This window comes from Mus musculus, chromosome 11 (genome assembly GCF_000001635.26).
Source record: "Mus musculus strain C57BL/6J chromosome 11, GRCm38.p6 C57BL/6J".
Lineage (NCBI taxonomy): Eukaryota > Metazoa > Chordata > Mammalia > Rodentia > Muridae > Mus > Mus musculus.
Window position 1 is genome coordinate 115,783,835 of NC_000077.6, and position 13,936 is coordinate 115,797,770.

The 13,936-nt window shown below is 56.2% G+C and overlaps 1 protein-coding gene and 1 non-coding gene across 11 annotated transcripts in view; both read left to right on the forward strand.

The window, feature by feature from the left end:
* Window positions 1-13,936, forward strand: part of Tmem94 (transmembrane protein 94) — a 33,615-nt gene that overhangs the window by 18,416 nt on the left and 1,263 nt on the right. For 5 of the 10 annotated variants that reach the window (NM_028014.3, XM_006534271.1, XM_030246336.1 and 2 more), the window contains 28 exons: window positions 1,606-1,725; window positions 1,981-2,108; window positions 2,342-2,478; window positions 3,528-3,730; window positions 4,405-4,556; window positions 4,829-4,931; window positions 5,111-5,197; window positions 5,410-5,526; window positions 5,785-5,841; window positions 6,091-6,195; window positions 6,336-6,500; window positions 7,133-7,342; window positions 7,913-8,228; window positions 8,483-8,656; window positions 9,027-9,129; window positions 9,223-9,440; window positions 10,174-10,355; window positions 10,432-10,570; window positions 10,829-10,944; window positions 11,147-11,246; window positions 11,483-11,591; window positions 11,791-11,980; window positions 12,232-12,309; window positions 12,556-12,641; window positions 12,902-12,983; window positions 13,296-13,444; window positions 13,533-13,627; window positions 13,729-13,822. In NM_028014.3, the coding sequence (NP_082290.2) occupies window positions 1,606-1,725; window positions 1,981-2,108; window positions 2,342-2,478; window positions 3,528-3,730; window positions 4,405-4,556; window positions 4,829-4,931; window positions 5,111-5,197; window positions 5,410-5,526; window positions 5,785-5,841; window positions 6,091-6,195; window positions 6,336-6,500; window positions 7,133-7,342; window positions 7,913-8,228; window positions 8,483-8,656; window positions 9,027-9,129; window positions 9,223-9,440; window positions 10,174-10,355; window positions 10,432-10,570; window positions 10,829-10,944; window positions 11,147-11,246; window positions 11,483-11,591; window positions 11,791-11,980; window positions 12,232-12,309; window positions 12,556-12,641; window positions 12,902-12,983; window positions 13,296-13,444; window positions 13,533-13,627; window positions 13,729-13,822 (3,815 nt within the window). Of the gene's footprint in view, window positions 1-1,605; window positions 1,726-1,980; window positions 2,109-2,341; window positions 2,479-3,527; window positions 3,731-4,404; window positions 4,557-4,828; window positions 4,932-5,110; window positions 5,198-5,409; window positions 5,527-5,784; window positions 5,842-6,090; window positions 6,196-6,335; window positions 6,501-7,132; window positions 7,343-7,912; window positions 8,229-8,482; window positions 8,657-9,026; window positions 9,130-9,222; window positions 9,441-10,173; window positions 10,356-10,431; window positions 10,571-10,828; window positions 10,945-11,146; window positions 11,247-11,482; window positions 11,592-11,790; window positions 11,981-12,231; window positions 12,310-12,555; window positions 12,642-12,901; window positions 12,984-13,295; window positions 13,445-13,532; window positions 13,628-13,728; window positions 13,823-13,936 lie in introns of those variants that run through there. The other 5 variants (XM_030246339.1, XM_017314774.2, XM_030246338.1 and 2 more) reach the window with 4 other exon arrangements.
* Window positions 11,990-12,052, forward strand: Mir5621 (microRNA 5621). The gene has a single exon (NR_049194.1). It is a non-coding gene; the product is annotated as a microRNA 5621 (primary transcript).

Consider the following 13,936-nt stretch of genomic DNA (forward strand, 5'->3'; position numbering starts at 1 on the left):
AGGTACTGACAGACAGACTGACAGGAAAGCTGAGGTACTGACAGATGACCCCGGGGATTCTATTCATGTGCAATTCAAGGGATGTGGCACTGGGTCCCTGCCCCTCAGGCCTGGCAACTTCTGTTTGTTTGTTTGTTTGTTTTTCGAGAAAGGGTTTCTCTGTGTAGCCCTGGCTGTCCTGGAACTCACTCTGTAGACCAGGCTGGCCTCAAACTTAGAGATCCGCCTGCCTCTGCCTCAGAGTGCTGGGATTAAAGGCGTGTGCCACCATGCCTGTCGCCTGGCATCTTCTTAAAGTCATTCAGATAGGTATCTCCCCCAGGGCCAAAGCCAAGTGACCAAGGAGAAAGCCAAGGGGATACCTTTGGAACTAGGTCAGAAGGAGAACTGCAGAGTGACCGTAGGCAAAGCTAGAGAGTGTGCTGGAGTCCACGTGTCTTTCCCTAGGAACAGCTAGCTGCCTTTGTCCTGAGGTTTCGTCCTGCATAATCTTTTAGTGTTACAAAATTCTGTTTTACAAAATAGTGGTGTTAGAAGGTAAAGGTGATAAGGTTTTCTACTTTTTTCCTTAATTTTTAAAAATTAATACGTTTGTGTGTGTGTGTGTGTGTGTGTGTGTAGATCTTGGACAACTTGGTTGTCTCCTTGTACCATGTAGATCTTTTGGACTCAGGTCATCATGCTTAGCAGCCCTGGCCTTTACTGGCAGAGCCATTTCACCAGCTCTAAGTTCTTCTTAAATGTCTTCCAAACAGTTAACATCTCTGAATTAGTTCTCTTAGAGAAGTAGACATCACAGGGTATGTGATGCGCACCTGGAATCCTGGCATTTAGGAGGCTCTGTGAGCCCAAGGCCAGTCTAATCTACACACTGAGTTCCAGGACAGCCAGGAATACACAGAGAGACCGGCCTCAAAAACAAACAAACAAACAAACAAACAAACAAACAAACCACTAACAGCAAAAAAGAAATAGATATCTTTTGGTCTTTGAAATCTGAAAGATCCTTGAAGTAAAATGGGGGCTTGGGGGTGGGAGCAAGAAGAGTCTGATGGGGCAGGAAGACCGACTGCCAGCTCAGTGGGCGGAGAACTGAATAAGCAGACTGAGTTGACAGTGAGTGGGAAAGAAAGAGATAAAAGGAAGGAAGTGGTTGCCCTAGGTGTGGTAGAGGAGAAAGTTTATTATAGGTAAAGGAGAGAGCATAGCCAGAGGCAGGGATATGTGGTAGAGTCCAGAGTGGACGGACATGACTGGGAGCCACGTGAGGAGAGGGGGAGGGGAAGGGAGCGAGGAGAACCAGGTGCAACAGCCTGGAAGGCAAAGGTATAAAAGGGACAGGGACAGGTAACCAAAAGCCAGGAAGATCCTGGAACAGGTATGGCTGAGGGATGCTGGGAGAATCTGGTGCCAGGTTTGCTTTGATACGGTAAATAGGCTCTTCAGCCTTTTGTCCCAGGGTTTGAAACTTAACTTGAAAATACCTTTTTTTTTCTAACCTGGCTTTAAGTAGTGTAGGGGTCTGGAGAGGGAGGAAGAGCCTGAGGTCAAAGAGTAGGTCTGGACAGGGCCCCGGGGAGATGCTGATTTTCCCATTCCCTGCAGGGAGAGCCCCCCTTGGCCCTGGGCCTGTCTACCCGGAAGGCCCTCAGTGTCCTGAAGGAGCAGCTGGAGGCTGTATTGGAGAAACACCTCAAAGAACGGAAGAAAAGTCTTACATGGAAGGTGAAGCTTCCTCCTCAGGGGTGGCCAGAGCTCATCTGGGTAGGCAGAGAAGCTGGGAGCCCTGTCTCAGGACCTGTGCCTGTCCCCTGAATAGGGGGCCTCAACTGAGATTTCATGCAGTCAGAAGTTCCAGTTTGCTTGGCGAGATGTTGCACTCCACTCGCCGGAGGTGGCCATAAGAAATAGGCAGGCCTGGGGCATGAGAGGTAGATGGGAGCTGGCTGGGATACTCACTGCCTGCCTGCCCTACTCTAGGAGGCATGGAGAAGCAGCTTCCTGCACCTCAGTAACCGCTGCTCCTGTTTCCACTGGCCCGGGGCCTCCCTGATGCTGCTGGCGGTGCTGCTGCTGTTGTGTTGCTGTGGGGGCCAGCCAGCTGGGAGGTGAGCAGGGGCCATGACGGCTGTAAGCTCTACTCTAACCCCTGGGATATCCCAGGGCTCTGAGGAGCTGTAGTGACCCGAGCATAGAAGGAGACCCCTCTCCCTTGACTGGGGTCAGGGAGGCAGGAAGCAAGTGAGATTGGCTGGAGGAGTGAGGCATCTTGGGATGTGGGGCTGGCTGGGAAGCCTTCTCCCTGGAAACACTTGGTGCTCCCTGTGTCCCTCCACACCAGCCAGGGCGTGGAGCTGGTGAACGCCTCTGCTCTGTTCCTGTTGCTGCTCCTCAACCTCGTCCTCATCGGGCGGCAAGACCGGCTGAAGCGCCGGGAGGTGGAGCGCAGGCTCCGGGGGATCATCGACCAAATCCAAGGTGAGCCTGAGGGCCAGGTCAGAGCACCTTCAGGAGTCAGAGGATGGTCCCACCCGTGTGAGCAGAATGGGAGGACTATAGGATAGCCACGGTCACCAGGCAGTGGCTGGTGAGAGGGAAGTTGAGAGTTTTTACCCCCCACATCTGTCTTGTCCACTGGTACTGGCCCGGAGGAGTGAGAAGCTAAGATGCCGATTGGGAACAGGGTTGAGCAGAGAGCTGGGGTCCCAGATGAGCAGGCAGTACTCTAGGAGAGGAGTGTTCCTAAGGAGAGGGGTACTGGCCACTCTGCCCAGCCATCATGTACCGAATCTGGCTGTAGCTCAAGGCTTTGTGTGGAAAAGACTGCAGCTTCTACTCCCCAGGGGGCCTGTGAGAATGTCAGGGAAGCTGCAGCACTTGCTTGCTCTCTGTGGGTTGCTCTCTGAAATGCATGGACAGTGGATAAGTGCTTAGCAAGAATTTATTTGCTTACTTAGTGTTCTGAAATGATGAATTAGTCGTATGTAACCATGTTGCTGGCACCGGAAGTAGGACGTATCCAAGAAAAATGGGCCCTGTTCCCTGTGAGCTCCGACCGTTGCTCAGGAGCACAGACCCCAGGCTAGTGTTTTTACCCGATGGCCCAGTGGCTATACAGGTAACAAATGAGCAGTCTAGACCCAGCCAGTCAGGTCTAGGGTGAAAGGAGCCTCCTGTGGCTCCCTGCTTCTCCAGAACATTCCAGGTGGACATTCAGCTCCATGCCATCCCTCCATGTCTGTCCCCATGCTGTCCCTCTGTGCCTGTTCCCGTGCTGTCCCTCCATGCCTGTCCCCATGCTGTCCCTCTGTGCCTGCCCTGCACGCTGTCCTAGCCTGGCAGCCTTCTCTTGTTGCCTGCAGTCAGGTTTATCCCTTCTTCCTCCCTCCCCACAGTGCTGGAATAATTCTTGACTTAGTTGGCACTAGGGAAGGATTCTCAGGGAAGGCACTGTTGAAATATGGGGTTCATTTGCATGCATAGAAAAGGTTGTACAGGCCCGGGGCTGTTGTCTCTGTTTTCACTAGATGCTCTCAGGGATGGAAAAGAGATCAAGTGGCCGAACTCCATGTATCCAGACCTCCATATGCCCTTTGCACCTTCCTGGTCCCTGCACTGGGCTTACAGAGATGGACACCTGGTGAACCTGCCAGTTAGCCTGTTGGTAGAAGGAGACATCATAGCCCTGAGGCCTGGCCAGGAGTCCTTTGCCTCCCTGAGGGGCATCAAGGTAGTGGGAACAGCTGGGGAACATCTAAAATTAGGAGTCCTTAGGCTAGATTTTGAAGCTTCCTGGCCAGCTTGGGGGTTCACACGGGCACTTGGGCAGGACTGGAACCTCCTCCTCCTGCTGCTCTGTCTTTTCCTGGATTCTTTTTTGTTTTGTTTTTTTTGCTTTGTTTTGTTTTTTGTTTTTTTTTTTCGAGACAGGATTTCTCTGTGTAGCCCTGGCTGCCCTGGAACTCACTCTGTAGACCAGGCTGGCCTCGAACTCAGAAATCCGCCTGCCTCTGCCTCCCAAGTGCTGGGATTAAAGGCGCACGCCACCATGCCCGGCTTTTCCTGGATTCTTAAGCCCTAGAAACGCAAGTCCCATAGGGCTCACCCCATCAGGTTCATTGCTAGTTAGCTGACCTTGGGAGCCATTTCTACTTAGCTGACACTGTCCAGAAAGAGTGGCCTTGCCAACTATGGTGGTACACACTTGTAATTCTAACACTGTGGAGGCTGAGGCAGGATTGAGAGTTCCTGCGTAGTATGAGCCACACAGTGAGACTGTCTCAAGAAACCCAAAACAAAACAACTCCCCCTCCCCCCCCTCCATACCTCCCTGCTCCCACCCACGCCCCAGATCCACTCCACTGCATCTGATGGACCCCCCACCCCCCACATCACTGCTGACAGGACGATGAGCACATTGTCTTGGAGCCGGGAGACCTGTTTCCCCCCTTCTCTCCACCACCATCGCCCCGGGGAGAAGTAAAGAGAGGGCCACAGAACCCCCAGCAACACCGGCTCTTCCGAGTCCTGGAGACGCCTGTGATTGACAACATCAGGTAGCTCTGTCACTCTCCTTGGCCTGCTGTCTTCTCCTCTAGTGCTTGCAGTGACATTCCTGGCCCTGCTGATAACAGGTACCTCCTTGATTGAAGGGATGTCTGTGGAGGTGGTCAGATCCCCTCTCTCAGGGCACTGTGTGGTCCAGGCCGGGGCCAAGGCTGACTAGGGAATGGCAGGACCTGGAAGTATCTGGTGAAGCTTGCCCAGGAGGGAGCTGTGGCTGCTGGGCATGCTCCTGAAGAGATCCTGAGGGTTGCCTCTTTTGCAGATGGTGCCTGGACACAGCCCTGTCCCGCCCCGTCACGGCTCTGGACAATGAAAGGTTCACAGTACAGTCGGTGATGCTTCACTATGCCGTGCCGGTGGTCCTGGTGCGTGGGGCTGCAGGGCAGGGGAGAGGACAGACATGGGTGAGCTGCGGGGCCCAGCCCAGGCGAGAGTTCGTGTAGCAGTGTGCGAGCCAGCAGCAGTGTGAATGGCAACGGAAGGGCCTAAAGCTCAGGGCCTCCCTGGGGAAGGCATTGAGCCTGTGCCCATCCTGTCCCCACAGGCTGGCTTTCTCATCACCAATGCCCTGCGCTTCATGTTCAAGGCACCTGGGGTCACGTCCTGGCAGTACACCCTTCTCCAGCTCCAGGCAAGGATGGTGGTCTCCTCCCTGCTCTGCCATTCTGCCCTGTTCCCCCTCGGGTTATAAACGCCTCCCTTCCTTTCGCCTCCCCGACTACCTGAATAGCTGTTTCTTTCTCCCGGGAATGGCTGTGCAGCAGGGCGTCCCTCCCCTCCTTCCTCACTCTGAGGAGACAGCTCCTTAGGATCCCTGAGTGTGGTCCGCTCTCTTTCTGCCAGGTGAACGGCATGTTGCCCATCCTCCCCCTGCTCTTCCCGGTCCTCTGGGTGCTGGCGACCGCCTGTGGAGAAGCTCGTGTCCTGGCCCAGATGAGCAAGGCTTCCCCCAGCTCCCTGGTAGGCTGTCCCGGAGCATCTAGAGAACAGTGGCAGAGACAGAAACAGTTAGCTGACTGTGCCAATAAGTGGAGCACGGGTCTAGTTCCACCTTGTTTCTAGCGTGCTGGGGTTCTGGAAAGCTCTGTACGGGCCCAGGCCAGGCCTAGGTGTGGGTCCCATCCATGGGGAGTTGGGATTGCCTGAGGGTCAGGAGCTGTACACGTGCACAACGATCAGGAAGGATGTCTTTGTGACTGCTGCTCACCCTCTCTGCAGCTGGCCAAGTTCTCAGAGGACACTCTCAGCAGCTACACTGAAGCCGTCTCCTCTCAGGTAAACCTCTGAGGAAGAGATTTTCCTCGAGGGCCCCGCAGGCGTGAAGTACTGTGTTCTCCTTCTTGGATCTCTGTGGTTCTGTTTGCGGCCTTGATCCTCCACTCACTTATCCATGTAGGGCATGACCTAGACCTGAACTTGTATTAATATCTTGTCCTAGCACCCCACTTCCCAGCATCCCTCTGGACTTTCGGGAAATAAGACTGAGCCCCAGACAGCCACACAGATTGTCTTGTTTCCCACCAGGAGATGCTGCGCTGCATTTGGGGTCACTTTCTGAGGGTGATCCAGGGCACATCGCCAACTCTGAGCCACAGTGCCAGTCTGCTGCACAGCTTGGGCTCCGTTACGGTGAGGAGGCTCTGCCAGGAGGCTCCCCTGTTACACTAGGCCTTTTGGCTGGGTCTGGATGGTTCATCTCTTATGTGTGTGGCCACTGGGCACTTAGGCGAATACCGAGCCTTTTTCTAATCCTGCTTCTCTCCCTACAGGTACTGTGCTGTGTAGACAAACAGGGGATCCTATCATGGCCAAACCCCAGCCCAGAGACCGTGCTCTTCTTCAGTGGGAAGGTGGAGCCCCCTCACAGCAGCCACGAGGACCTCACAGACGACCTGTCCACCCGTTCCTTCTGCCATCCCGAGGTGGAGGAGGAGGTATTGCTAGCTCTCATGGGGTTAGGCTGGGCGGCTTAGCCTCGGAGCCTTGGGAGAGAGGTTCAGGAGGGAAGAGGGGCTCGAGATTCCTGGCAGCTTCTTCTGCCTGCTTAAGGTGAAGGATAAATGACCAGGTGTGGCACAAGGCTTTAATCCCAGCACTCGCTCGGGAGGTAGAGGCAGAGGCAGAGAGAGGCAGAGAGAGGCAGAGAGGCAGAGGCAGAGGCAGAGGCAGAGGCAGAGGCAGAGGCAGAGGCAGAGAGAGGCAGAGGCAGAGGCAGAGAGGCAGAGGCAGAGGCAGAGGCAGAGGCAGAGGCAGAGGCAGAGGCAGAGGCAGAGGCAGAGGCAGAGAGAGGCAGAGGCAGAGGCAGAGAGGCAGAGGCAGAGGCAGAGGCAGGGGCAGAGGCAGAGGTAGAGGCAGAGGCAGAGGCAGGAGGATTTCTAAGTTCAAGGCCAGCATGGTCTACAGAGTGAGTTCCAGGACAACCAGGGGTTCGCAGAGAAAACCCCATCTCTAAACAAAACAAAACAAAACACGAAGGCTAAGACAGTAAGAAGCTGCCCCGAGTGCCTCCCTGGTCCTAGGGAGCCATGGGACTCTGGCCCTAGACCTGTGTTCCTGTTCTCCTCAGCCCCATGAACACGATGCCCTCCTTGCTGGCTCCCTGAACAATACCCTGCACCTTTCCAACGAGCAGGAGCGCAGTGACTGGCTTGCCGACGGCCCCAAGCCCTCTGAGCCCTACCCTCATCATAAAGGACATGGCCGCAGCAAACACCCGTCTGGCTCCAACGTGAGTTTCAGCAGGGACACTGAAGGCGGAGAGGAAGAGCCCAGCAAGGTAAGAGGAGGGAGGCAGGGTGGAGAAGCCACCGTGTCTGTCATGTGCCTTTGTGCCTCCCTGCCAGAGTAAAACAGCTCAGTTTGAGCCTTTGCAAGAGTCCTGGGCAGCCCTCCTTCCTGTAGCTTCAGACCTGATCTGCGGGATGACCCTGAGGTTTGACCTGAGGCTTCTCTGGGATGGGACTTTGTCCCCTTCCAGTTCTTCCCTGGGTTAGCAGCCTCCTAGTTAGGATCTTCTAAACACATATAGTTATAAGTCCCTGTCAGGTGCTGTCATCCCTGGTCAACACAGACCCCTTGTCACCTCCCTGTATGGGCACTGCCAGGCCTGTTGGATATAGGTCCTATTATTGATTTTAACAAAAAGGCCGGCGATAATTGGTACAGATCCTAAATAGAAGCCGGAGGCCACGATGAGGCTCTCAGCAGTCACAGGAGAGTGGGCGCCAGCCCCCTTCTGAGCATGGCGGGCTGTCTTGTGAGGCTAGTTCTGAGCCTGCTTGGGTATCAGAGCCTTCCCCTGCTTCCTCCCAGCCTGGGGCTTCCCTTCCCCTCACATTTCCTCTAGGCTCAGCCTGGGACAGAGGGTGATCCCTACGAGGCCGAGGACTTCGTGTGTGACTACCACTTGGAGATGCTGAGCCTGTCCCAGGACCAACAGAACCCCTCGTGCATACAGTTCGATGATTCCAACTGGCAGTCACACCTGACCTCCCTCAAGCCGCTGGGCCTCAACGTGCTGCTGAACCTGTGTAACGCCAGTGTCACTGAGCGCCTGTGCCGCTTTTCCGACCACCTGTGCAACATCGCCCTGCAGGAGAGCCACAGCGCTGTGCTGCCCGTGCACGTGCCCTGGGGCCTCTGCGAGCTGGCCCGGCTCATAGGTACCGCACTGTGGTGATGGGTGGGGCTACCTGAGGGACAGCTGGCCTTTCAGAACAGGCCTGGCACTGACTGTCCCTGGCTTGGCATCCATTTGTTATGAGCACTGGCCACTCTTAGCTTTCTAGTCTGGCAAGGTGCGTCACTGCTGTGATATAAAGATGTGAGGGGCTGGCCAAGCGAGCTAGATTCTGTCCTTCCACCTGTCCCACGGTGCGAGGTGGCCCGGGAGCCTGAGTGCTGTCCTTGTTCATAGGTTTCACTCCAGGGGCCAAGGAGCTCTTCAAGCAGGAGAACCACCTGGCGCTCTACCGCCTCCCCAGTGCAGAGACCCTGAAGGAGACGTCATTGGGGAGGCCCTCCTGTGTCACCAAGCGGCGCCCCCCGCTCAGCCACATGATCAGCCTCTTCATCAAAGACACTGCCACCAGTAAGCCTCACTTCAGCTCAGCTGGCATCTAGACAAACCTTCCAAGGCTTCGTGTGCAGGAGGCTGTGCCCTAGCCGCGGGGAGGGAGGCTGAGTCCGGTGAATGCTAGGCTGCTCTCCAAGTCCTCTGACGTGGTAGGGACTGGGTTTGGAGGCCAGAGGCGCAGAGAATGGGATTCTCCAAAGGATAAGGCTTGAAGTGCCTACATTCCTAGTCAGTCGGCATTCCATGGTGGCTCACTGACCGGGAGGTCCCTCCCTCTATCAGGAATACCTTTGTACCCTCTGTATGGACGGACTGTAACGTGCTAGGTCAGAGGAAGGCAGGAGATGATGGTGTGTAGCCTCACTGGGTCCATTCCCCACCACAGGCACAGAGCAGATGCTGTCCCATGGCAGTGCCGACGTGGTCGTGGAGGCCTGCACAGACTTCTGGGATGGCGCTGACATCTACCCTCTGTCGGGTTCAGACAGGTGAGGGAGGGGTCTGGCTGCTTTGCTTGCCTGTCTGATGGTCTCGGGCCTCTCAAGACCCCTTGGCCTACTCCAGTCCTCCTTCCCTGACAGAAAGAAAGTGCTGGACTTCTACCAGCGAGCCTGCCTATCCGGCTATTGCTCTGCCTTTGCCTACAAGCCCATGAACTGCACGCTGTCCTCTCAGCTCAACGGCAAGTGCATCGAGCTGGTGCAGGTCCCCGGCCAGAACAGCATATTCACCATGTGCGAGCTGCCCAGCACCATCCCCATCAAGCCAAACAACCGCCGCAGCAGCTGGAGCTCCGATGGTACCGTGAACTTCCATCTGTCTCAGTGGGAATAGCACGGGTTTCCTGGGGCTGAGAAGCCCAGGAGGAGCTATGGGCTTCAGAGGGCCACAGCATCACTCAGTGGACAGTGCCGTGGGCAGTCACAAGAACCAGGGTGCCAGTGTGGCATTCACTAGCTCGTGATTCGGGGAACTCTTCAGTCTCTCCTCATCTAAAACTAGGGTGCCTTCTCTCCCTTCCTCGTGGGTTTCTTGAGGTGTTCAAGAGGATTAATGTATATAAAAGTGTTTTCTATCAAATGACATTAGATACAAACCCAAGTCCAATCTGTTAGAACAGAGGGACATAGACTCTAAGTCACACCCCCCAAGCATACACATTTGGCTGTGTCTTACAAGCCTAGGAGACCACGCGCTGAGTGTGGGACCAGCCAGCTAGCCCTGGAGCAAGGCTGGGCCGAAGCTAAGCCATGCTCAGCCTGGCTCCCAGTCTGGTCACTCACTGATGGGTACTTCTCCCTGTCTTCTCTCTTATGTACGTTGGCTCTTTATGTATCCTGGCTCTGTGTGCACCTGTGTGGCTGTGTGTGGTCCCCTGGGGCCCTTATGCTCATTGATTTGGGTGCGGCCTCCATGTGTGTGGCCCTGGGCTGCCTCCTGGACTCGGCTGGTTCCTCCATGTCCTGACTGGGCTGTGTCCTGGTTGTCTTGCCACATGCCGGCTGGCTTTTGTGTCTTGTGCCTGCCTGAAGAAGGGATCGGGGAGGTGCTGGAGAAAGAAGACTGCATGCAGGCCCTGAGCGGTCAGATCTTCATGGGCATGGTGTCCTCCCAGTACCAGGCCCGGCTGGACATCGTGCGCCTCATCGATGGGCTGGTCAACGCCTGCATCCGCTTTGTGTACTTCTCTTTGGAAGATGAGCTCAGGAGCAAGGTGGGGCGAGCCTCCCTGTTTGCGGGCCCCCCTCATCTTTGTGAGGTCTTCCGCTCACTGACATCCGCTTTCACAGGTGTTTGCAGAGAAGATGGGCCTGGAGACAGGCTGGAACTGCCACATCTCCCTCACGCCCAACGGTGACATGCCTGGCTCTGAGATCCCTCCCTCCAGCCCCAGCCATGCTGGCTCTCTCCATGACGACCTGAATCAGGGTGAGGGCAAAGGCTTGCTTGTGTCAGGAATGGAGCAAGTGGAAAGAGTCCCTTGTTGGGAAGTACACTGTGCAGAAACATGCATAGATCCCTCCTGTAAGCACACTCGCTCAGGAAATAGCCCTACGTCCCTGTGGGCAGTGACTGTGGACTGTTCAAGGTGGAGAGCTGGAGGAAGAGGCTGTGTACCGTTTGCAGGGCATGGCTCAGCCTTCCAGAAAGTTGGCCCAAGGTGAGAATCGGCTTCCCTCCCCGCAGTGTCCCGAGATGATGCAGAAGGGCTCCTCCTCTTAGAGGAGGAGGGTCACTCAGACCTCATCAGCTTCCAGCCCACCGACAGCGATATCCCCAGCTTCCTGGAAGACTGCAACCGGGTATGACATGGGCTCTGTCCTGTGTCCCTGAAGTGGGTTGACCTGATTCAGGAGGAGGAAGAGGAGGGAGAGGAGGGGGAGGAGGAGGAGGAAGAGGAGGAAGAAGAGGAGGTGGCAGCAGCGGCAATGGCAGTGGTGGCAGGAGAGGTGATTTTTTTTTGTCCCCCTATCTTGAGTCTACTGACATCTCTGCTTCTTCCAGGCCAAGCTGCCCCGGGGCATCCACCAGGTGCGGCCCCACCTACAGAACATCGACAATGTACCGTTGCTGGTGCCCCTCTTCACCGACTGCACCCCTGACAGTGAGTGCCGTGCCACCCCCTCGCCACCCCCTTCCTGCAGGGATGGGCACACTATCCCTCAGAGAGTAGAGTGGAAGAGGCTGGGCTGGGCCTGGCTGGGGATCCAGTGGGTTGATGCCATGGGCATTTCAGGGAGCCCCCCGTGAGTGCTGCCCCATGGTTTGGGCCTGTGGGTTTCTACTGGCACCTGCACAGGGCTCTGCCTGCCTGACTCTTGTGACTCTTACTGCCCACAGCCATGTGTGAGATGATAAAGATCATGCAGGAGTATGGGGAGGTGACTTGCTGCCTGGGGAGCTCGGCCAACCTGCGCAACAGCTGCCTCTTCCTCCAGAGTGATGTCAGGTCAGCGAGAGGCACTGGGACTGGGGGCCAAGCTCTGCTTCTCCGACCCTGGGTGGACAGCCTGCACGTAGCTAGAGGCTTGCCTTGACTCAGACCCTGGTCCCTGGGTCTGCCGGGGAAGAGGAAAGGGACGCTCCCATCTTGTGGTAGACAAGTTATAGAGTATCGCTCATGGGTGGATCTTCCCTCCACTGAGCAGCATTGCCCTGGATCCCTTATACCCATCCCGCTGCTCCTGGGAGACCTTTGGCTATGCCACCAGCACCACCATGGCCCAGGCCTCGGATGGCCTTTCTCCCCTGCAGCTATCAGGGCAGCTCAACAGCCTGCCTTGCTCCCTGACCTTCCGACAAGAAGAAAGCATCAGCATCATCCGGCTCATTGAGCAGGTGGGGCTCAGGAGGTCCTGGGGCCGCCCTGAAGGCAGAACATGAGAATTCTGGGCCCTCCAGACCTCATGCTTCCTGCCTGTGTGGCCTGCCTGGGAGGGACAAGTGAATCTCCCCAAGGCACTTGAGGCTGTCTCTGCTCCTTCCTCTTAAGAGCATCATGGGCACGTGGCTCTTAACTGAGGCTTGTTTGTTGTAGGGCCTGAGAGGGGCAGCATGCCCACATCCTAACCTGTCCCCTTGATCCTCAGGCTCGGCACGCTACCTACGGCATCCGAAAGTGCTTCCTCTTCCTGTTGCAGTGCCAGCTGACCCTCGTGGTCATTCAGGTAAGCCAGGCTCTGTACAGGCATTGGCCCTCTTCATAAGGAAGGGACAGTTAAGAGTCTGAGGAGTCTGGGGGTGCAGGATAGTCACGAGCCTCTGTGTACCCCTAGGCTTTTGAGATGATCCCACCTGTAAACATTTTCTCTTGTACCTGGTCCTCTGGGTCAAGATGTTGAGTCTCCTGAGCCAGGGCAAGGTGGGTGGCCTTGGGGGCTACAAATCTGGTGATGTTTTCTTTCCTGCTTCAGTTCCTGTCTTGTCTGGTGCAGCTGCCACCGCTCCTGAGTACCACAGACATTTTATGGCTATCCTGCTTTTGTTACCCTCTGCTCAGGTGAGAGGCCTGGAAGCCCCTCTGTGCCCTGCTAGTGAGCTTAGGTTGTCAGTGGGCGTCTCAGGGGGCCCAGGGGTTCCTGGCTGGGTGGCTCAGGGCTCACCTCTGGCGCAAGGAGGCACTGATGCAAGCAAGGGCCCCTTGGTCTGTCTCTCCTCAGTACTGGGCTTTATCTCACTGCCAAGAGTCCCTGTAGGCGTTCCTCTGAGAGCTGGGAGCCAGGTAGTAACGTCTGTCCCTTTACCCACACTTAATTTCAGCATCTCTCTATTGGGAAAACCACCACATAGCTCCATCATGTCTATGGCAACGGGCAAAAACCTTCAGTCCATTCCTAAGAAGGTAAGCCAGGCAGACCCTGCTCACCGGGGCTTCTCAGAGGGGCTGAGCATTGGGGCTGGGAGTAGCCCAACCTGGAAGGTTCTGCGGAGGTCAGCGATCTGAGAGGCGGTGGCCAACACCAAGGACGAGTCCTGCTGGGCATGTGGTCCCTGGGCCTTGACCCTCGGGGCGTGGGCACTTACCTGCTGAGGGCTTGCTAAACATTTAGAAAAGCTGAGCAGGTGCCAGGCCTGCCTCATAGCCTGCAGAGAGGCCGCCCTCCCACAGGAATGACCATCTTCCCCGTCCTCCCCATCCTCCCGTATGCCACAGACCCAGCACTACTTCCTGCTCTGCTTCCTGCTCAAGTTCAGCCTCACCATCAGCTCCTGCCTCGTCTGCTTCGGCTTCACGCTGCAGAGCTTTTGTGACAGCGCCCGGGCCCGCAACCTCACCAACTGCTCCTCAGTCATGCTTTGCAGGTGGGTCTTAGGAGTCCTGTCCTCCCCACCCCACCCAACCCCACCCTGTGGGCCCTCAGGAGGCCGAGCCTTTGCCTTCCTTTGGCAGCAATGATGACAGAGCGCCGGCCTGGTTCGAGGATTTTGCCAATGGGTTGCTATCCGCTCAGAAGCTCACAGCCGCCCTGATTGTTTTGCACACTGGTAAGGATTCTGCCTCATGGGGGCTGCTGCGAGTGGGGAGGCCTCAGGGTGGGAGGCAAGACTTTGGGAAGCCCTGACACCCCATTCGCCCATCTTTCTAGTCTTTATCTCCATCACTCATGTACACCGCACCAAGCCTCTGTGGAGAAAGAGCCCTTTGACAAACCTCTGGTGGGCCGTGACTGTGCCTGTGGTGTGAGTAGTGTTTAATGGGGGCTACAGGACAGTGCTGGGGTCACAGGTGGGGGGAAGACCAGGGGGTGGGGGGGACCTTCAACTAGTCGGACTTGGAAAGAGGGAAGAAAGCGA